The sequence below is a fragment of the Portunus trituberculatus genome, chromosome 25 (genome assembly GCF_017591435.1).
Source record: "Portunus trituberculatus isolate SZX2019 chromosome 25, ASM1759143v1, whole genome shotgun sequence".
In the NCBI taxonomy this organism is placed as follows: domain Eukaryota; kingdom Metazoa; phylum Arthropoda; class Malacostraca; order Decapoda; family Portunidae; genus Portunus; species Portunus trituberculatus.
The window spans coordinates 5,417,489-5,440,370 of record NC_059279.1 but is presented as its reverse complement, the minus strand read 5'-3'; the positions used below and the strand labels follow the sequence as shown (position 1 = coordinate 5,440,370).

Here is a 22,882-nt window from a genome sequence, read left to right as displayed (position 1 = left end):
TACCACGGAGGTACTTGGGGTTCTTTTTTTTATTAATAAATTTTCTTTCCACTGATGTACAAACACACACACATACACACACCGCGTAGTGTAGTGGTTAGCACGCTCGACTCACAATCGAGAGGCCCGGATTCGAGTCCCGGCGCGGCGAGGCAAATGGGCAAGCCTCTTAATGTGTGGCCCCTGTTCACCTAGCAGTAAATAGGTACGGGATGTAACTCGAGGGTTTGTGGCCTCGCTTTCCCGGTGTGGAGTGTGATGTGGTCTCAGTCCTACCCGAAGATCGGTCTATGAGCTCTGAGCTCGCTCCGTAATGGGGAAGACTGGCTGGGTGACCAGCAGACGACCGACGTGAATTACACATAATGAAGATGTTACAGCACATAATGTGCATAACTTTAAGAAAAAATTAGATGAATGGAGATATGGAGACGGCACTATGAGCCCCGCTCCAACCCTGTATAATACAACTACTTGTAGGTAACTACTATAAGTAAATACACGTGTGCGCGCATTTCCGCTGTCCTTCTCACATTAGTTCCCAGAAACGTACGCAAGGCAAACACACACACATTAGTTTTTCCTGTTTCACATTATAGTTCGAGGTTAGTATCATGGCATCTCTCTTCCTTTATTCTAAGTTTTTGTTACTCGACTTTTAACTCTGCATTTCTCTACATACACAGATGATAAATTGTTACTTTCCCTCAATTCAGTTATTTTTGCTCATGTACATACTTTTTATTTTATTTTATTTTATTTTTGTTCCTTATAATATTATCCTACTCACTACTTGCCCCTTCCCTTTATTTATTTTTCTAACTTTTTGGCTGGTCTCCACGCTTTCACCCACCCACAACAACGCAGTCCGAGGCTTGCGTCACAAGCTCAGCAGGGCGCCCACAATCGATGTACCCTTAGACTTGTTTTAGAGCATTCCCACTAGCTCCCAAAGTCATCTGCAAGTTGTCTAATTTATATAATGAAAAGTGTATCAAGGCAGACTGGACTGATAATTATTTACCATTCATAAGAAAAATTGTCTGCTTATAAAATGTGTGTATAGTCAGTGATCACTGGCGAGGTAATTCAGTTTAAGTAAGCTTGCTTCACGCCTAGCTTCAGTAAAATATATGGTGCATGGGCAATACAAGTTACAGCTTATAATTTTTATTGAATCAATTTAATATTTTTCTTTGTGGCACTACAAATATCATTCATCAGAATTTCAACTATATGAATACTATATGTTCAACAATCTGAATTTTTTAGTAAAAGTACCGAATTCAGTTATCAACATAACTTAATGACAATTATACTTGGAAGATTTTATTTTAAGTTTATTCATCACAGCTCTCTTTACAAAACTATAAAGCAAATATCACAATTATAACTGTCAAGACAATAGTTTACTTAATGATGCTGTTCTTGAAAGGCAATTGAATTTAATCATCTAAATTATACTTGCTAGATTGTAAATCAAATGTTACAATCAATTACAAATCAATTATGAAAAAATAAATACTGATAAAAATACTGCTAAAAAAATTTCAACACCAACTTTCAAGAATGATGGAAACTGACCTAAATTGTTACCAGAAAACCACACTTTCCGAAATCACAATAAAAGGTGACAAAAAATAAACACATTTAAATATAACTGTATCCTAAGGAAAAAAAATTACGAAGAAAAATTCTGTTCAGACCAATCACAATCTAAGAGCTTAATGTTTCACTGTTTTAGGAGGAACATTGTTCCACAACCTTTGCTTTAAAAAAAAAAAAACTGAACCTGGATAAAAATTATCCTAAGCACAAAATTCTGAATGATTTGCACTATCATTGGATGATGTTTAAGTCAAATCAAGTGTAAATAAACCAAAAAAGTAAATAAATAAAGCAAAAATTAAAATTAAGGGTACATCAAATTTCATATTTCTACATAAAAATCCATAATGTTACAGACTGAACATAGACAAAACCTTCCTGTGCTCCACAACACAGGAGACATTTTACATATACACAAAAAAGTTAAGATAATTCCAGCCTAGGGAAGCGTATGCAGATCTTGGAGTATTCCTTCCCACTATCCCAGGACTTGGACTTGGCTTTAAAGTGTTTCAGATCCTCATTATGTTTGGGATCAACCATCCTCACATAGTTGCAGGGTGTGCACAGCTCTGAGTATTTCTTAAAGAAGGCATTATAACCTCCTTCCAGCAAGTACACTTCAGGAAAATGAAGAGCAGGATAATTTTTCTTGTTGGCAGTACGGTCAATCTGCCGCAGCAGCCGCTGTGCTTTGGGTCCTCTTTCTGTAGAGAACTCACAATGAAATACCATGATGTGTCTTAGTTCTTCCTCGCTAGCAATGAATGGAGCATTTTTCTTAGCTTTCAGGTGCTCAGACACTAACTCTGGCAAGTGCCACATTTCTGCTCCCTTTATGTGTCCTCCATCATATTCATATGGGTACCTGCAGTCAATGATTCTGCAGGAGGCAAGTTTACCATTGTACTTGCCCTTAATAACATCTGCTAGAGTATGAACACTTATAGACCAAAGGTCAGAGTGTTTCCTTATCTCAAGAACAGGAAGCAACAAAGCCTTAGAGAAGTCACCAGTGAGATTCTCTTCATTTTCAAAACTTCTGCTTAATGCCTTCATTACGGTGATGTGGGTTTCCAAGACCTTTGGGTCAGAGAATGAGCTGGATGCATCCAGCTCCCCAAGTTTACTTTCTACAGTTCTGGCACCCCATTCTGAATGTGATCGTTTTAAGGGATACACATTCTCTTTGCCTGCCATAGGTTTATGAACCTGAGAAAAGGGATGATGCTTGACAGACAGACAGGATAGGGTTTTGGGTGGTGAACACAACTTATCCACATGTATGGGGGAAGGTAAGAATTCCTGATCTTCATGTGTCACTTCATTCATGAGCTCTGTCATCACAACTGCATCATCTTCATCAAGGATGAGTGATGAACACCCTTTGAGAGGCCTTTGTCCTTCAGCTTGAGCAGGAGATAATGAGCCTGTGGCTGTGGTAGTCTTTTTGCTACTTTCAAAGTGCCCACTGTCATGAGGTGATGTATCAAAATCATCTGAGATAAAATCCTGAGAAGAGAAGGCAAGCTTCTGGTAAGGTAACATCATCTTACATTTCTTTTTAAGAGGACTGGAATCCACGCTCCTATTCATCACATTCTGAATTTGTTTTAAGGGACCAACATTACTGCAGGAAGGAAGACTGGCTAGAGAATATGAGGAGACAGAATTTTCTTGCTTGAGTTTGGATGTAACTTTGTGGTGCCAAGGATTGAAAGCAGGTCCCCTCATGCTGGGCTCAAAGCTGGAACCATGGTTGTCTGGCAGTGAGCAATTTGAAAGTTGAGTTGAGCCAAAGAGGCCAGACTGAGACTGAGGCACGTCACAAATACTGGTGGAGAGTAACAGTTGTCTGTATGAAGTGGAGAGAGTGTCATGATGGGACAAAGCCATGTTTGACTTGGGTGAGAAATCATCTTCACTAAATTGAAGCTCACTGTCATACATATCTTGGGCATTCATGGTAGTATTTCTTCTTTGTTTGTCCAGCTCTACTTAACCTAGTCAGATGTTCAAAGCCAGTTATTCACTTCTGCCTGAGTTCTTGCAAGCCCTTGCTGTACACTCTTGTGCCTTGAAAGCAATATTACAATTAAAACTAACTTCACTACACAAATCATTGTTTTTTTCCTCTGATTATATTTCAGTCATATGAGGATAAATTTTCTTTTATTAAACTTGGTGAATGTTAAATGAAACCAGCTTCATATTTCATATACATTACCCAAAAGGTTTTCTTGAAAAAATCCTTAATAGGATTAATAGTCTAATCAGATCTGTTACATTAAAGCAGTGGCTCCCAACCAGTAGTACGCATACCACTAGACATAAGGAAGGCCTTCCAGGTGGTACAGGAACACTTTAGGGATCATATGCAATTTTTGTTTCATTAAATTAATCAATTTCTCAAAAATCATTGCTTTACCCAAGATGATCTGGCATTGATCAACTGGTGAATAATAAACAGATGCATCTCTCACATTATATTGAGTTGTGTTCCTTGTTAGTTCATTTGTGTGTTCTATTTGTGAATAAATTGATATTTGCTGGAATTGAGTTTTCTGGAACCAGGTGGTACGTGGGGACTCTACGGCATCTCCAAGTGGTATTCACTCAGGAAAGGTTAAGGAACCACTGCATTAAAGTAACTAGTACATAAACACAAAGAAACAAAAAGTGGAACTGAAATCCAATATATCTTGCCCCTTTTCCTCTCGTCCATTGCCTTACCCTCCCACTCCTGTCCTCCCATGCAGTGTGATCAATCACGCTAACAGACAGCACTCATGCAATACAATGGTGCACAAGTAGACACAATGGCACTCAAAGGATGGACTCATAAATCTCATGAAGTACAATGACAGGATGAGTGAAACGTACTACAGGGAGTCTCAATCCACGGTGCTGTTCATCTGCCTCTGCTGTCACACCACAGACTACATTCCAATCACACACCACACCACATGCCCCTCAACACCCCACACCAAGTCTAGCCCAACACATCAAATGCAACAATACACCACAATCCAACATCTAAGCAACACCACGCCAAACCTAAGTCTCACCTTACCTTACCTCACCACAGCACATCACCACGTCAAGCACACTTCAAAGAACACCGCACCTACACCACGCCGCGAGCACACCAATCACCACACTTACACACCACACCACGCCAGTCTCGGTAATTCTATGCCCCACAAACTTAATATTCACTCAACCTTACCCACACTACTTAACAAGATGACCAGCATGACTCACATGCACATGAAAACCAAAGTATAACCAAGTCGCTTTACACTAATCCCCTCTGGTTATGACGAGAGAGCGGCCGCGTGGATCAAATCTTTGTCTTCTCATAACATTAACAACTGTAACAGAAATATTGACTGCCAAGGGATACTGGTCAAACTAACAAGTCCTTATCTACCATCATAATAACCTACGACAACACGAAGCTCATTGAAATTTAGAAAGATAAATCAGTCGTATCACTAGCAGTACCTTCTTCCACGTCCTCTCTCTCTCTCTCTCTGGCCAGGATCAGTTATCCTTCACTTTCCATAACTGTCCAGCGATTAACCTGACCCTTATCTATCCTTACTATAACCAAGGACAACACCAAGCTCATGAATACCTGGAAAAATAAAGTTATTTTTCATATTACCTACCAAGCTCTTACACACGTCTTCTAAGTAGCGCTCTCTCTCTCTCTCTCTCCATGGCGATAGGAGCGCGTGTCCGTATGCGTTACCCAAACATTCGACCCATAGAATCGTTCAGAAACTGTCCACCTACTACTGTACACCAACAAATATGTAAAAATCGTTAAATACATAATGTGATGAGTTTTAATAATAACGGCCTCAAGTTTCAAGAGAACAAGTAAAAAGAACGACTAGGTGTGAATTATGAAGAAACTCAATTTTCATGTGTTTCATTTCTATAAGAACTCAATCAAAACTAATTAATTGTAGTTCTCTTTCATTAGAGTAGAAATAATCCACCACCATTTCCTTTCCCTTTGTCTCACGTGCAACGCCTCACTCAAGGGCATTTAAAATCAGCTGGGCATCTCTCTCTCTCTCTCTCTCTCTCTCTCTCTCTCTCTCTCTCTCTCTCTCTCTCTTATACCCACATCGTAGGTATTCATAAATGAAATAAATAATGAGTCATTTTAACAAAAGTAGGTAGGTAGGTTACTGCGTAGCCAGCAAATATTTTTATCAACAAATATAACTTGTTTTTCATCACAGTTTACATGAGAAAAAGATATACCAGGAACACGATTAGACAGTATAAAATTTTAACGGAACACACTCAGGAATGAAATCGTACCTCAGAACCACAAGTATTTCACGTAAGACGCCAGCGAAGGAACATTTACGGTGCAAATATACTCCTGGGTTGCCTTACTAAGCTATTGCCGAAGCGCAAGTTTATTTTCAAGAGTTGTATACAAAGTCACTGACCCAGATAGTTGAAAGTTGGGGGGTTTTTAGAAGCAAACATCACATTAATCCCTCCCTCAACTCAATATGTACTTACCCTGCCAACGCACTATAAAATAGGATATCAAAACACACACACACACACACACACACACATTAAGTAGGGAAGTGAAACGCAAGCAGTTTTAAAATGAAAAGCAGAGAGAGAGAGAGAGAGAGAGAGAGAGAGAGAGAGAGAGAGAGAGAGAGAGAGAGAGAGTCATGATTACTAAGCCTACAAATATCCAACATAACGAGGGAAGAACAAAATCTCCTCTCTGTAAATAATATCATTGGTTCACACTTGCCACAAATTCGCTTCTCATAAATAATAATAATAAAAAATAAAAAAAAACTAAGGGTAGAGAGCCAGTGTACCCTATTAACTTGATGAGGCTGAGGAATGCAGGTTTGAACACACAAACACACACACACACACACACACACACACACACACACACACACACACAAAGGAAAGTCAAGTTGAAGCTGGAAAGAAGCGGTAAATACAGAAAAAAATAAAAAAAAAAGTGGCAAGGGGAGTGAATGATAGACGGGATGGGAGGAGGAGGAAGCGGAGGAAGAAAAAGGGGATAGAAGAGGAGGCATCTGGTCACAGTGATATTACCGGCCCACTACCTCCTCCTCCTCCTCCTTCACCATCACCACTTCCACCTCCTCCTCCTCCTCCTCCTCCTCCTCCTCCTTCACCATCACCACTTCCACCTCCTCCTCCTCCTCCTAGCCTTCGTACTCTATGAGAATCGATGTGTACAGAACGGCACCCAATCTCCGCGCCACGGCACTCATTCTTGCCACGCCCAGCCCTTCTCAAGAGTGCGTCGTGCATAGTGCCTCCCTGCGACACACACACACACACACACACACACATTCGTAGCCCCAACATACTCGATTTTGGCGGCATCTAAGGGGCACTGGCCTTGCTTCGCCCTGGCCAGGGAACGTTCGTTATGAGATTTGGTGTACCGAGGCCAGTGAACCCTTACCCGGATGACGGAGGGAAGAGGACGAGAGGGACGAACAGGGAAAGAAAATTAGAAAGTCCACTTGCATCTCAGACGGTAAAAAGGAAGGAACTGACAGATTAACAGAGAAGAAACGGAGTGATATATTGAAGAGTAAATGTAGTGAGTATGTGAGTGAGTGCATAAATATATCAAAGAGAAAGAGATCAAGTGTAGGTATGATGTGAAGAAAGGGGGAAGAAAAAAAACAAAAAACGCTATCTCGGGGTACGTTTGCCTTGTTTGGTTAGGTTAGATTAGGTTAGGAATGAGAAGAGTAGAGAACGAGAAGGACAAGGAGTGGGAGAAAAAAAAGTGGCTTACATCTTCCATTGTTTTCAAGTCGTGAAAAAAGAAAGGGGATAATAATAACAAAAATAATAAAAGCAGGGTACATTTACCTTGTTTAGTTACAAGGTCAGACTGGTTAAAAGGTGACACATCTATTCACTTCAGTTATGTAAAGGACAGCCACTCGTACTCACAAAAAATCGATCGATGTTAAAGTGTCACGTTTATGAGTGGCGGGTGGACTCGGTCATGACTCATCTTTGGCATTTCTGGCGCGTGAACTGTGGCTATTTCCCAGGGCGAGTAAAGTCTGAGAAGAAACTTTTGCCGCCACGACGACTTAACATGGGATCAAAAGGCACACAACTAAATAATGGCAATAAGACAGAGCTCCACCCATGAACGATACATTGACTGTGTTGTTACTTATGTGCCAAGAGTGAATTATACGGGAATTAGTTTCGCCGCTGAATGACACTATCAGTAGTAGGCAAGAAAATGTCATCCGAATAAGTAGTTTTATCTTTCCAAGTTAAGGTGTGTTGTTAAATTTGATCAACTCCAATTATAATATTACTACAAGGCATGCGCACACGCTTCACCCTGCTACCCTCATACCAGAGCCACTGCCTCTTGTTGCTAGTGACGCCAGCAATATGTAGGGTTAAAAATAAAGAGACAATGAACTTGACCAAGCTTCCCCTTCGCTTCTCAACGCCATGGCACACACCATCACCATCACCACCACCACCACCGCCACGCCTGTCGGAGATATTTCCACCACCTGTTACGTTCATAAACATTGTCCTCTGTGGAAACTTGAGTGGACAAAAGCTCTTGCATTATTTATACACACAAGTTGACTGAAAGTTTATTCGCCACCGTTAAACAATAAAATTAGTACTTGTTTTCTTGTATAATAAAAGCCAAAAGGAAATAACGTACCACGAAGAATGAGTAAATGATTACAAGAGTAGCATCGGCATTCAGCACCGAGCGCCAAACCTGTCTTAAGTGTAATCATGAAGAACTGCAGTTATAGGCATCTACGAGTAAATTATTTTGCCCTGTTTGATTACAAGAAACTTATTGAAATAAAGTTCAACGTCTTAAGATCAAAGATAAAGTGATATATAGTCACTTAGATATAACAACTTGATTCCATAATCTTTTCAGCAGTAAAGTGATACTTGTCAATCTTTGGTCGTTATTAAAATCACCCGTGTGAATTCCTAAAACACATGTCATGATTTACCTACACAGGAAGGCTCAGAATGAATGCATTGTTTAGTGATGTGAGACTGATTTGTTGGTGACGCTACAAGCCACGTGACAGCACGATGCCAGGAGAGGCGACCAGTGTACAGGGTGACGCCAAGCCAGCCCTCCCTTCTCCGTCAGCCAGCCAGCTCGTGCGTGACGCAATTTCCCCCTTGCCTGCGTCCCATGCCTTCCCTGCCTGAGCTCACTGCTACCCACCCCCCATGTCACCTCTGTCCTTCTGTTCGTTATAGAGAGAGAGAGAGAGAGAGAGAGAGAGAGAGAGAGAGAGAGAGAGAGAGAGAGAGAGAGAGAGAGAGAGAGAGAGAGAAAGGAGGAGTTGAAAGAGCATATTGCAACCGCGTCGCAACACAGCCTACTCCAAGGTCACACTCCTTGCAACACTTTTTCTCTCAACATCGCTTACAGAACACACACACACACACACACACACACACACACACACACACACACACACACACACACACACACACACACACACACACAGGATGTAGTTAACACGTAGCTAGTGGAAGAAGTTTTTTTTTTCCTACACTCGCTATAAACGTACATATACAAACGCACTTCTTTCCTTAACACAACTTGGAGACAACCTGGCTGACCTACAACTAAGTAGAACACGTTGACCTGCGACCTCCTTGTGACCCTTAACGGAGGAGGAGGAGGAGGAGGAGTGTCACAAAGGAAGAATAAATACCAACATACGTGCGATCCCTTTTTGTGGTTATTTATACAATCTACGGTAAGACACCGCAGTAATAACGAAAGAGGGCGAAAAAGGAGGAGAAAGATAAAGTGCTCATGCCATAGCTCTTCTTATGACAAAATGATATCAACAACCCAGCGCTACATAGAGCAAGTTGCAATCAAAGCTTCTTCACTTGCCACTTGAAGGTTGTTGGATGGCAGGCACTCCAACTTGTACCTCTTAGCCTCTCCCCTGCCTCTCCTTCACCGCTGCCTGGTATGACGGGCCAAGAAGGGTAGAGGGGCCGTCCACATTAATATTCAATGCTCGTGTAACAAAGCTCGTAAAGAGAACCGCCACTCTACATTCAGCCTGACATAGGTAACAACATTGTGTACTCCTCATGGCACCTCAGATTCAAGTGGGTGTGGCACAAGTGAACTGCAGACCAGATTCAAGAGAGGAGTGGAGTGTCTCGAGTCTTGGTCCCGCTGAGGCCTGTCAGTGACCAACAAACGTTTGCATCAACGTAAGGCAAGGAACGGGTCTGGCCAGATGGTGAATCAGATGAGGAGAGGTTGCCAAGAGCTGCTCACTTCTTACTAGTTTCACTAGGGACACCCACCCACCCACCCACCAATCCACACACACACACACACACACAGCTCTCCATCAGATTACTGTAGCCTTTCTGTGCTTTTAGTCTGAGTGACATTAACCCCGAGGCTTTCGACCCTAAATATTTGTCGTGTGTGTGTGTGTGTGTGTGTGTGTGTGTGTGTGTGTGTGTGTGTTCACTCAAAGCTTTATAAGGCGTTACGTTCGAGCAACACTTGACATTAATGGTGTGCTTTCACTAAACCTTCCTTCCCAAATGGTGAACAGTGAGGCAGATAAGAGCTAAGACTGGTGGCAAGGAGGCGGTCAGGTCGGGAGAGAGGGAGTTCCTACATATCGAAACACACCCTCGCTTCGCCTCCTTCCGGGCCAGCACTGCTGCTTCGCCTCGCCCAAACATCAGTGGCCGGTGCGTGCCGAGGCGCCTTGCAAAGTCTCTGTCCCGGCGGTACAGTGGTACAACGGTGGTAGTGGGCGGCAAGGGTACAGATGGCAGAGAGGGAGGACAGTTAGGTCAAGGCGCCACAGTGACGGGACTACTGCCACGAGGCCAGTGACCCCAGTGTTTTTGTGGCCCCCCGCCACCCATCCCCGCCCACACCTGGCTGCACGCTCTGTGACACAACCGTTCCCAACGCCTTTGGGAGTTCCCTCCCCATGTTGTTCCCTTGCAGGCATGACGCACAGCCACCCTCACGAGGCATTCACACCAGGGAGCGGCTGCAGCGGGATTTCTGCCGACAGGTGTCATGGACGTATTGACCTGCCAGTGGTGATTCGCCCACCCAGCATCACAGAGCCCCTTCCTGTTGCCACTCTTGAGTTACGAGCAAAAGGTAGCGTGTGTCAAGGAGCGACACTCACGCATAACGCAGTCTCAACTCAAAAAACAGTAATAACTGACGTGTATACAACGTGGCCACCAAACCGTCACAAGGCAAGTGTTGGGAGAGACAAGTGTGCCAGGTGAGCGGCGAGGACCGTATAATACCACTCCAGTAGCAACAGGTGTCAGGCACATCTGCTCGCCCTCCTACTGATGCTGTTATTCTCATTACGTCAATCATAGAAAAAATGACATCCACGTGAATAAGACACCGATCTAGTTTACCAATGTGAGCAGCCACAAAACACCACCGCCAACACCATGCACCCACCAACATTTGGCCCACAACACTTAATCCCCAAATAACTCATGACGGATTAAGATTGGAAAAATGATCATTGACAACACTATGATAAACTGACACTGCTCGATGAATAAACTACGAGCCGACAAACAACATAAACTAAGCATGTCAGTTGGTGTTACTTGAGTGTTGGTGGCAGGTGATTTCCTCTGCGCACCTGTTGCCCGGGTGAGATGGGGAGGACGCGAGGTGGTGGTGAAGGGGGAAGGAAGAGTAAAAGTAGGTGGTAAGAAGTTTCGCCACCACAATCATTCACAACCACCTGTTCCTCGCACTTTCCTTCGCGCCTTCGATTTGCTTGCAGTCCTTCTTCACTCAGTCACTTAGGGGTGTAAAAAGACAACACACAAACATACTGTGACCCAGTTTTCCCATACAGTAAGACAGGAACCACTCTTTGCCATGTTTGCTCTCATCTCTACATATTCATCAACAAAAATACGATAACAAAAATAATGCGACCCACTACACTAACACATATGACAGTCACGAACAAGGACGCCGCTCCCTATCTTGTCTGCTATCTCACCTATCTCACTTGCTTACACACACGCATAAGAAATATTTACAAACATAGTGTAGCCCAGTTAGCTTGAGGCACGCCAAGACAGGAGCTGATGAGCCGCTCCCCTGCCTCGCTCTATCACCAGCATCACCAAACACGGTATCACACAGCCACCACTGCTAACGTGACCTCTGGAGACACCGCACTTTCACACACTTCATTAACCTGGCGACACAAACAAGTTCGGATCTCTCTTATACATGAGAGTGAAGGAGGAGGACGGACTGACATGACGGACTAATCACCACCTTGTGAATCCCTCAACTCAAATGTCAAACCGCACGTGTTACTTAAAAAAGCATGGACATTATACATAAACACGAATGACCAAGGTACATACAAATATTGCTTGAAATCGCTTGAACTTATATAATTATAGTATATGTATAAAAACCTGACATTCAGATCACTTCAACATCATAAACTTCTGCACATAAAAAGAGTTGCACAGTGCAGCTCCTCCATGTAACTATTCACAAGCAAAAATTATATCAATAAATTAAACAATATTTTTTTCTGGTTTTAGTTTTTTACAGAAACCAAGCTTTAATTCAATTTCCATATTTGGAATTTTCAGTAGTCTCTCTCTCTCTCTCTCTCTCTCTCTCTCTCTCTCTCTCTCTCTCTCTCTCTCTCTCTTCAGTGTTTCACTTTTCAACAGCTAAAACAAATGCTAGTAAAAACGCCAGCGATTTTTTGCCTATCAGAATTCTCAGTAGGAACGCACGTCAACTGCCCGTTTCACAACAATCTGTTGACGAAAGCAGTGCAAGACCAAGCTTGACTCTTTCCTTTAACAACTCTCAGTAGAAGGACGCACAGTAATGCCTGTTTCAGAATCTTCACTAGACCAATACACTATAAGCACAATGTGACATTCTTTCTGTTCTTGTTCTCAGTAGACGAATGACCAGAACACGCTAGTCAGCCTCACCGTCACTCCAGGACACTCTACACACAACACTCCACGACGACACCTCCAGTGCCACCTTCCTCGTGTGGTGGGAGAGAGTGAGTCGCTCTCCCTCTTGCCTCTTCCCTCCCACAACCAGCTTCCTTGACCTCCCTGGCTCCAAACCCACCCACCCACCCACCCACCTGCCTCCTCCTCCGCCTCCGCCTCGCCATATGACAGTAAAATACAGCAGTAATAACACCTACGCGCCTCACCAATACAAATGCACTATTACTTTGACATTGGTACATCAAAAGGCCCCGCCATTACCACTACTACTGCTATTACTGCTGCTACTACTTATACTACTAATAATAACAATAAACGCATATTTCTATTACCCCTTCTGTTACTATTCTACCATTACCACACACACACACACACAGAGAGAGAGAGAGAGAGAGAGAGAGAGAGAGAGAGAGAGAGAGAGGTTGTGTGTGTGGTGACTAGATAGTGCATAATTAGTTAGTCCTTACAAACCACATCACACTAAGCTCTCCCCTCTCCCTTTCCTGCCATTCCCCTTAGCCTCCCCCGTCTCTCTCTCTCTCTCTCTCTCTCTAATGGCGGTAGGATAGTAGCAGTGTCTCCCTTTCTTTCCTCTAAAGCAAATAATAATGTAATTCCTCCCTTACTTTTTGTTTAGCCTGTAGTTCCACTTCTCCCTAATTCCTTATCATTCATTCCCTTTCTTCCCTCTCTCTCCTTCCTTTTCTCTCAATCCCGTCTCTCCCTCTCCCTATCTCCTTATCAGTCACCCCCTTTCCTTCCTTTTCTCCCTATCTCCTTATCAGTCACTCCCTTTCCTTCCTTTTCTCCTAATCCCCTCTCTCCCTCTCCCTCATTCCCTTCCTTCTCCACCGCACCACATCATGTCACCGGCGCTGGCCAGACGTGCTCAGTGCTCAGGAAAGGGGCGAGGCATTTCTGCCATCAACCTTTCGTTTCCTTGGCAACTACTTCCTCTCAGCAACAACACCGTGTTTTTAAGCCGGCGTGCAACGAGATCTGTACAAAGCTCTGTTCTTCCACTGACGCTGGGCTGAGATAATGATACTTTAGTTTATAGCGTCACATTAGTTCAAAAGCTTTCTTTCTTGATTTGTTTTGTTTTATCTCTCTCTCTCTCTCTCTCTCTCTCTCTCTCTCTCTCTCTCTCTCTCTCTCTCTCTCTCTCTCACTCACTAAGACAGTGCTAACCTACATACCCCATACCGCTTTCACAGACCTTACTGCTTTAATGAATATCACTGAGCAAGTTATCTCCTCACTGTACATAAGCGCTTGTGCAAGTGTCCAAGTTCCGACCACATTGTTTTCGCCACCCGCGTGTCAATCTGCCAGTAGTCAGTCAGTGTCTTATGCCTTGCAGTTTTCTCATAGGCGAACAGTGGCGGATGGGCTCTCTGAAGTCTTCATTCTAGTAGTCTTCTCAATATACAGCAGCTCTACACGACAGCAGCAGCACTCTACTCCAGTACTCCATAACACCAGCATGCAGAGAAACACTCAAAACTGGTACACACTTGTCTTTCATCAGTATATGCAGACTTTCATCGCTTTAACTCCTTCAGTACTGGGACGCATTTTTACCATGAGTTTTGGGTATGATTAGACGATTTTATTTACATTAAGAAGAGTCTATGGAGGTCAGAAGATTAATGGCTAGAGTCTTCACTATTTTAATCCCCACACAAGAGTCTGAAGCTGCATAAAATCGCCAAATAGTAACCAGAAAGAATATGGAAATGCATCAAGGTACTCAAGGGGTTAACGTACAGTAAGAGGGAGACGGATTAAGAACGTAAGTGTGTAGAGAGTAGGTGGTAACAACAACTGCATGGTGTACGTGTTGTTTTTATGTGGCACTTAATGAAAGCCTTTGCTCCCTCACTGTGCAATGCTACATCATCTTAACGCACAGTAATAGCCAGAAAAAAAGGGCGGAGAATGTACGTGTAAGAGTGCGAGCAGTAGGTAGTCTTGGAACTCAATGAGCTATATGGTGTACGTGCGTGTTGCCTCTCTTCCTCTTGGCGTAGGTGTTATAAAGAGACCAAAATTAGGGTAACTTGATGTATTAAGTTAACCTAAATAATTCATGAGTGCCTTGCTAACCTGTTGATATGAGCATACTTGTTACTGTTACTGTTTGTCACTGTGTTGTATTACTATTTCATGTCACGTATGCTACTTGTACGTATATGGACTTTCTGTTCATTTATAATGTTAGGTAGGGGCGGTCATATAGAGAAAGAGACACATTTGATCCTTTAGACTGAAAAATTGTAATGTATGTTTTTTTTTCTTGCATAACAATAAATACAAAGTGAATAGCCCCAGTATGGAACTCTGCCTGCTTCAGTATTTACCTTAACTCCCTGAGTACCATGGCGTGCTTCCATATTAATTCTGCTTACTATTTGGCGATTTTATAGCTTTAGAAAACTTATGTTGGGTAGTAAAATAGTGAAGACTGTGGTCATTATTCTTCTGCTCTCCACAGACCCTTCCTAATGTTGATACAATGGTCTAATCGTTTACAAATCTTAAGGTAAAACGTCTCCAAGTATGCAAGTGGTTAAGTTAAACTCTCTCATAAGGAGTAATAGTATTCCCTTTTAGGACTGGCACCTTTAATGGATCTTTTTTCCATTGTTTTTTTTCGGTGACCTTGGCCAACTCTTTACACTGAGGAAAAAAAAACATATATAGGCGAGACAAGTCAGGTAGAGTGTAGTCCTCTGATGAAGTAAGCCACGATAAAGGTAATCATGGACCCCAGCGAAGATCCGTTACGTCATAACTAACCCGTTATGGCAGGCCACGAGATCAGAGGGAAGGTAAGATCCTGATAACACAATCAGACGCTGATAACACTGGTTTGATTAGCATCGCAGCTCACACAGTGACCGGCCAGGAAGAGGAAGAAAAAATATGAGAACACCATGCATCTAGTACACCATTAACCCCTTCAGTACTGGGACGCATCTTTACCATGAGTTTTGTGTAATTAGACGATTTCATTGACATTAGGAAGGGTCTATGGAGGTCAGAAAATTAATGGCCAGAGTCTTCACTATTTCAATCGCCACATAAGTTTCTAAAGATGTATAAAGTCACCAAATAGTAAGTAGAATAAATATGAAAACGTGTCATAGTAGTGAAGGGGTTAACACACTACCAACACCGCTACGCCTGTCATATCATTAACCCCTTCATTACTGAGACGCATTTCTATCGAGTTTTGGATGTGATAGGACGATTCTATTTACATTAGGAAGCGTCTATGGAGGTCAGAAGATTAATGGCCAGTCTTCACTATTTCAATCCCCAACACAAGTTTCTGAAGCTGTATAAAATCAACAAATAGTTACAAAAGTGGATATGAAAACGTGTCTTGGTACTGAAGTGGTTAAAATTGAAACTTCCTATCACATACAGCATTTACTTTACTTCACGGGTATCTCAGCAGCATATTGTACTATTCGTGACTGTTTGTAAGCGAGTTCGTATTTAATTCACTGCGGTTTCTTTAAGGAGCCACAATTATTTCATTTACAATTTACATTTCTTTCAGTATACTCTTTTTCTATGTACGTACCTATCCCAACTGCATATTGCACGTCTCATAGCCTTGTCTGATAATTCTTGCCTAGTTAGGAGAGTTTCTTTTTAGCTAGTAAGGCGAAACATGCTTTCTCTTAACTCTAGCAGGGGTCTGTGATCCTGTGGCTATCTAGCTGTGGTGATTATTTCATCATACTCTATTCAGGAGGTTTTTCGAAATACGAGTATGTTAGTAATTTTTCTTTATATTATAGCTGTTAAGTTGTCCTCGTATCCTACACAGCTGTGGCCCTACTTTCATCCATCACAAACACACCGGTCTACTTGTCTCCGTCAGCAGGCCACACCTTCAGTATCAACAGTCAGGCATAAGGCAGAGTGCACTCAATAACAAAGGCAACGGGCGAAACGTTCTGACACGAGTGAGTTCACCCGTGTTTCCTCTCGCCTCCGCAACACTCACCAACCGTCAAGTCAAGCAGAACAAAACAACACTGCCTCTCACTACCTACATGTGCACATTCTCCCTTCTCAGTGAATGAATAAAGAAAAGAGCGAAAGTGGAGCAGTATGAATTAATATGAGATAATATGCTGGTACATGACTCTCTCTCTCTCTCTCTCTCTCTCTCTCTCTCTCTCTCTCTCTCTCTCTCTCTCTGTCACCAGCAGCAGCAGCGAGTACATGACGGGCTGGCTTACGCAATGGAAGTGACGTCACAGTCCATCCTTACTTCCCTTTCCCCGAGGCGACTGTCCCGAGCGGCCTGGGAATACCTGACACTTGCTTCCCTCACGCTCGCACCACCACACACACACACACACATACACACACTATCAGGCCACATGGATACCCTGTCAATGTTTATCTGACCATGTTAACAATGAGCGTCTAAAAATAACGAGACAATAACCGTCAAAGGCACAGGACGCACAGACATATCACTTGATTAGCTTGCTGCCTAAAGACGAGGAAAATATACAAAGAATTTTTTTCTCTGCATAATTCTGGCTATATCTCGATTTCCTTTAACAAAACAGTGGTGACTATAGCACACTGATAAGATTCTGAGTGTAACATATTAGGAAAGATGGATAAGAGGAGAATGAGAGGAGAGGAGAGAGACTTGAAAGGTGTCTCACGACGTTCAGAGTAAGAGCTTGCTTGGCAACTACCTGCCTTATCATGCATCACGGCAGGAGGCACACAGTAAATGACTTGTAAATGATAAGATGAAAAATGTGATGGTATGCTCACGTATTAATAAAAGAAGACCAGGATGGGGTGAAAAGGGGCTGGTGGTCAAGAAAACAGAGTGGGATACAGGGGTGGATTGCGGTATACCAGCAAGGGATGGGAGCCACAGAGTCAGTCACATGACGGTGGCACAAATAACTGGAGGAAACTTGTACGTGGCGCCAACCATTCACTCCAGGGACGCAGCGAAAGAACAAGAAAGGGAAATAGAGAGCGTGATGGAGAACAGACGGCAATGAATAAGAGTCACACAAGAAGATACAAGAGAAAGGGGGAAACAAACCTAAAGGAAAATTCACACATGCTGCCAAAAATGCACTTAGGTTAGGTTACGTTAGGTTAACCCCTTCATTACCAGAACGAGCTTTCATATTCATTTTGTTTACTATTTTGGTGACTGTCTACAGCTTCAGAAACTTATGTGGGGGATTAAAATTGTGAAGACCTTGGCTATTAATCTTCTGACCTCTATAGATCTTTCCTAATGCCAATAAAATCATCAAATCATACCCAAAATTCAAAATAAAAATGCATTCCAATACTGAAGAGATTAAGAGAAATAGCCAAAGGAACAGATCACTAACCATAGTAAAGTAAGCATGCTGAGCAGCCTGAGTAACATCCTCACAAGAAAACCTTATGGAAAAAACCCAAAGCCACCCCCCCACATCTCCTCCCCTCATAAACGTCATCATTCTAACATCCTGTAAGAACTTCCAGGTAGCCACGGAAAACATTCTACTTGAATACTTCCAGCATCACGGTAGCACCACCCATTGCACTACTGCACTATTTACTGTGAGAATAACTGATTGCAAATTCATTGAAAATATATATATAAATAAAATCTTTATTAATAGTTTCCTTTTAAAGCACATAAAAACGGCCACAAACAAGTAGCTTATTGCCCACATATTAACAAAATCCCCAATAAACCAAAACTGAATGCAATTTCACTGGAAGAAAAATGAGTAACTGAGAGCAAGTTCATTTTGAAAACAGGAAGAAGACAGGCAAAAATTTACCTTACCCTCAAAATAATACAATTCACATAGACCCAACTGAGTTCAAATTCAGTGAAACAAAAGCACCAGCACAACAATAATAAAAATAGTAATAAATCTCAAACCCCCAATAAATCATTGTTCATGGTTGCACTAGACATCAAAATTGGACAACATACAATATCGGTGCAAATTCATCCATCATTCTTTTGACTTAATAAAAGACTTAACATTTTCCTTCCCCATGAACAGAGAAGAGACACAGCATAGTTACATCCTTCAGCACACCGTGGGAACACTAGGCCGTGGTGTGCAAAGACACTGGCACCATCAAGCCAGTGTGTCTGCTTTTGACAAGCCAGGGGCCAGGCACATTTCTGACACTTGACTTTTCTCGTTTCTCCAGTGAGGTTTGCCACTCAACATGATACTTTGGCCTCTTTCCTTTACAAAATGACACCTTGCTAACCCTTTATTATATATATATATATATATATATATATATATATATATATATATATATATATATATATATATATATACACACACACACACACACACACACACATATATATATATATATATATATATATATATATATATATATATATATATATATATATATATATATATATATATATATATATGTATGTATGTGTGTGTGTGTGTGTGTGTGTGTGTGTGTGTGTGTGTGTGTGTGTGTGTGTGTGTGTGTGTGTGTGTGTGGTATTTGTGGTGGGAAATGGGTAATACATGTATGTAACTTTTGGGTGTGATTACATCATGAATTTCTTCACGTGATGCAGTGTACATCACACAGCTTCAGCTTCACCTTCACATCACCACTGCTTTCTGTACCATCACCACACCATACTCAACGCACCACACCTTCACCGAGTACACACGCACGAGAGGAAATTTTCATACATCACTGTTTTTTTTTTTTTTTCACAAGTCAGTCCTTAATCACCATAGAAAATGTACCTGAATGGTAAACAAAGCCAGCTGTTCCTCGGCGCACAAAGAATCTTCTAGAAATATTCAGATTTATGAACACTGACGCCACTACTTTACTTCAGTGCAACACTTTAATGGCCACGGAGAGGTAATTGCAGCTTGACACCACCGTTAATGTCAGGTGTGTAGGGCTAGGTAACAAAACACACCCTCACTCACACCGGTATTGTCACGCCTTAGTTACCCACGAATTCTCCTCCTCACTCCACGTTTTGGTCTTTTTTCTTGAACCTTAATCACTCACGTCCACTTCCAGCCCACTCGATTTCCTACAAGTTCCATAATTTGCAGGAAAAGTGTTGGAATTCTTGCTTACAATACACAGTCCCCTCCTGAGTCAGGCTGTGCACCACACTTGGCAGGATACAGACTGGCTCGCCATTGGTCGGTGCGCGGTGTGACCAGGCTGGCAACTCGCCTTCTCATTGGCCTCTTACCGATGACGCAATACTTCAACCCTTCTCATTGGCTCACCTCCATGACGTCACCACTTAAGCACAGCACGCCGCTATTGTACAGTACTAATTTCCACGTAATACTATTAATGTTTACCTGTCAAATTACAGCAGTACCTTTACGATTGATAAAGCTGAGAGGTGTTAAGTTTATTCTTACCTCAGACTTCTTCTTCCTCTTCTTGCTGGTGTTGTTTTCAGAAGGCGGAAAAGACGTCTCGCTCGGTGTAATTTTGACAGTTTGAGATGGATCTTTTATTAGCGTTTGGCTGAAGTCGATCTCAATATGCTCCCCGAAAACAGTGGACGGAGACATGCTTCTCATAACCGGTAACTCTTCCACCACGGGACCTTCCATCCTGATAACTTCTCCCTGCAACAATAACAAAGACAAAAACAAAAAGAAAAACAAAACAAACATAAATCACCACCAAATAACAACAGTGTGTACGTGCCTCGTCATGCTTAACTATCAGAAACCTTGAATAACTTGCCACAGCCTAACACTAAATACACAACTCTAAACGTAATATCCACGCTTACTTTCCGTTACAGATGACAAGCTGCGGTGCCGTTGAGATGAACCTGAACCACTGTGCCAAGTGTCAAGGCACACTACTGGCTAATACCCGAATCCAAGGACAAATCACTGGAGAGACAAGTGAGAGAACTGCTCGCTACAGGGCCACACCGAAACTGCCCCACACACTTGTAACGCGGCCCCTCAGTACGCATGACGTGCAAGGCCACTCTGCCCTTGTCCTTGCATCCTCAGCAGCAGCACACCACTACGCAGCCTTCACTCGCTCACTCAGCATACACTAGCTCCCGAAGGGGCAACTTGTACGGTACACCCAAGGCAGCACACAGGAAGATAGGACCCCGTATGCTGAAACGCTTTGCTCTCTCACCATCACCGCTTCCCAGTGGCTCCAGTTGAAGATACTCGTGTTTTTAAGTAATAGTATTTTTATGTTTCTGGTGATGGATTAGCAAAATGTCTAATTTAATAAAAAGGAGTTAATGTCTTGAAAACCCTGCTAGTGGTCTATGTGACCTTGGAAAATTGTCGTGGTGAGAGAGCAAGTGTTTCTGAATATGGGCCAACTGTCTTACACTACATTGGAAAGAACCAACACCGCTCATTAGCAGGTTCCATATACATACCGTCCACCGATTTAAGCACAGTGCATCATCAGTAAGGGAATATATTTGTCAGTGGCTTGGCCTGACCGTGTTCACTTGTCAATCTGCAAGGAACTGAGGAACTAAGGCTGAGGGAAAGACTATGACGCAGGCACTAGCCATTACAATAAAAGAGGATCGACTTGGAAGCTCTACACTTGAGAGGATTACGCCTGCCTGGTATACGTGATATATTGTTCCGAGACTGATAAACACCACACACACACACACACACACACACACACACACACACACACACACACACACAGAGAGAGAGAGAGAGAGAGAGAGAGAGAGAGAGAGACACACACACACACACACACACACAGAGAGAGAGAGAGAGAGAGAGAGAGAGAGAGAGAGAGAGAGAGAGAGAGAGATGCTTTGCGTAACTCACTATTGACATGCGTTGCAGTGAAGGTTAAAAAGGAGGCAACTGTGATAACAGGTACACAAGTATTGCCACCCCCTGACCTACAGCAAGAAGGGAGTGTGTGTGTGAAGTGAGGACAGCAGCTGGGATACTATAATCTAAACACACACACACACACACACACACACACACACACACACAACATAAAGGTGGGAGCTAGGAGGAAGGAAGCTAAAATGAAGGAAAATAGTTTAGCAAGATGGAGGAGGAAGAAGTGAAGAATGATGATGTGGTATGTGGAAGAAGAAAAAGAAAAAAAGAAGGATAAAGAAAAAGGAGAAGTAAGAGGAGGAGGAGAAAGAGGAGAAGAACGAAGATACAATATGTGAGAGAAGAAAACGGGCAATGGAGAAGAAGGAATATCGAAGGAAGAAGGAGGAAGAGGAGGAGGAGGAGGAGGAAGAAGAGGAAGAGGAAGAGGAAGAGGAAGAGGAGGAGGAGGAGGAGAGAGGGCATGTTGCATAGAGATCTGAGTTTATCATGCACATATTTTCTCACTCGGTTTTGGTATCAATTATAATTATCATTCAAGGTAGACTGACACTCAACTCGCCCTGCCTCACGATATCTCCCTCGCCTTCGTATCTGCCTTATCTCTTGCTATATATAATAGTAGTAATAGTAGTAGTAGTAGTAGTAGTAGTAGTAGTAGTAGTAGTAGTAGTAGTAGTAGTAGTAGTAGTAGTAGTAGTAGTAGTAGTAGTAGTAGTAGTAGTAGTAGTAGTAGTAGTAGTAGTAGTAGTAGTAGTAGTAGTAGTAGTAGTAGTAGTAGTTGTTGTTCTTTGTAGTAGCAGCAGCAGTAGTAGTAGTAGTAGTAGTAGTAGTAGTAGTAGTAGTAGTAGTAGTAGTTGTTGTTGTTGTTATTGTTGTTGTTGTTGATGATTTTGTTTTTGTTGTAGTAGTAGTAGTAGTAGTAGTAGTAGTAGTAGTAGTAGTAGTAGTAGTAGTAGTAGTAGTAGTAGTAGTAGTAGTAGTAGTAGTAGTAGTAGTAGTAGTAGTAGTAGCAGTAGTAGTAGTAGTAGGAGGAGGAGGAGGAGGTAGTAGACACCTACCGAAACGATCATTTACTCCCAACGATGTCTAATAGCACTAGTTCAGGGGATGATGTGAACTCTCCATTAAAGCTAGCTGTGATCTCGCTGAACGTTTCCCTTTGTGTCTCACAACTCAAGGGGCAGTCACAGCCTGCCCTCTAAAGACAACTCTTTTTCACACAAAACTACATGCTCTTAACACACATTTACACC

At 42.5% G+C, this 22,882-nt stretch overlaps 2 protein-coding genes across 2 annotated transcripts in view; both read right to left on the bottom strand.

Annotated features, from left to right (window-relative positions):
* LOC123508798 (endoplasmic reticulum membrane sensor NFE2L1-like) overlaps positions 1–20,170 on the bottom strand; it is a 289,801-nt gene extending 269,631 nt beyond the window's left edge. Inside the window, 1 exon segment of the mRNA XM_045262713.1 lies at positions 19,879–20,170. The gene's annotated coding sequence lies outside the window, so the exon portion shown is untranslated.
* Positions 350–20,306, bottom strand: LOC123508799 (M-phase inducer phosphatase 3-like). The gene is made up of 2 exons (XM_045262714.1): positions 20,178–20,306; positions 350–3,684 (listed from the first exon to the last, which is right to left on the bottom strand). Exon 2 carries the CDS (start codon positions 3,571–3,573, stop codon positions 2,032–2,034), a length of 1,542 nt encoding a protein of 513 aa, XP_045118649.1. The 5' UTR covers positions 3,574–3,684; positions 20,178–20,306; the 3' UTR covers positions 350–2,031.
* Positions 20,307–22,882: the final 2,576 nt, after the last annotated feature.

Bases quoted from the DNA above. Each gene is read 5' to 3' on its own strand.
- LOC123508799 (XM_045262714.1), bottom strand. From the start codon at position 3,573: ATGAATGCCCAAGATATGTATGACAGTGAGCTTCAATTTAGTGAAGAT.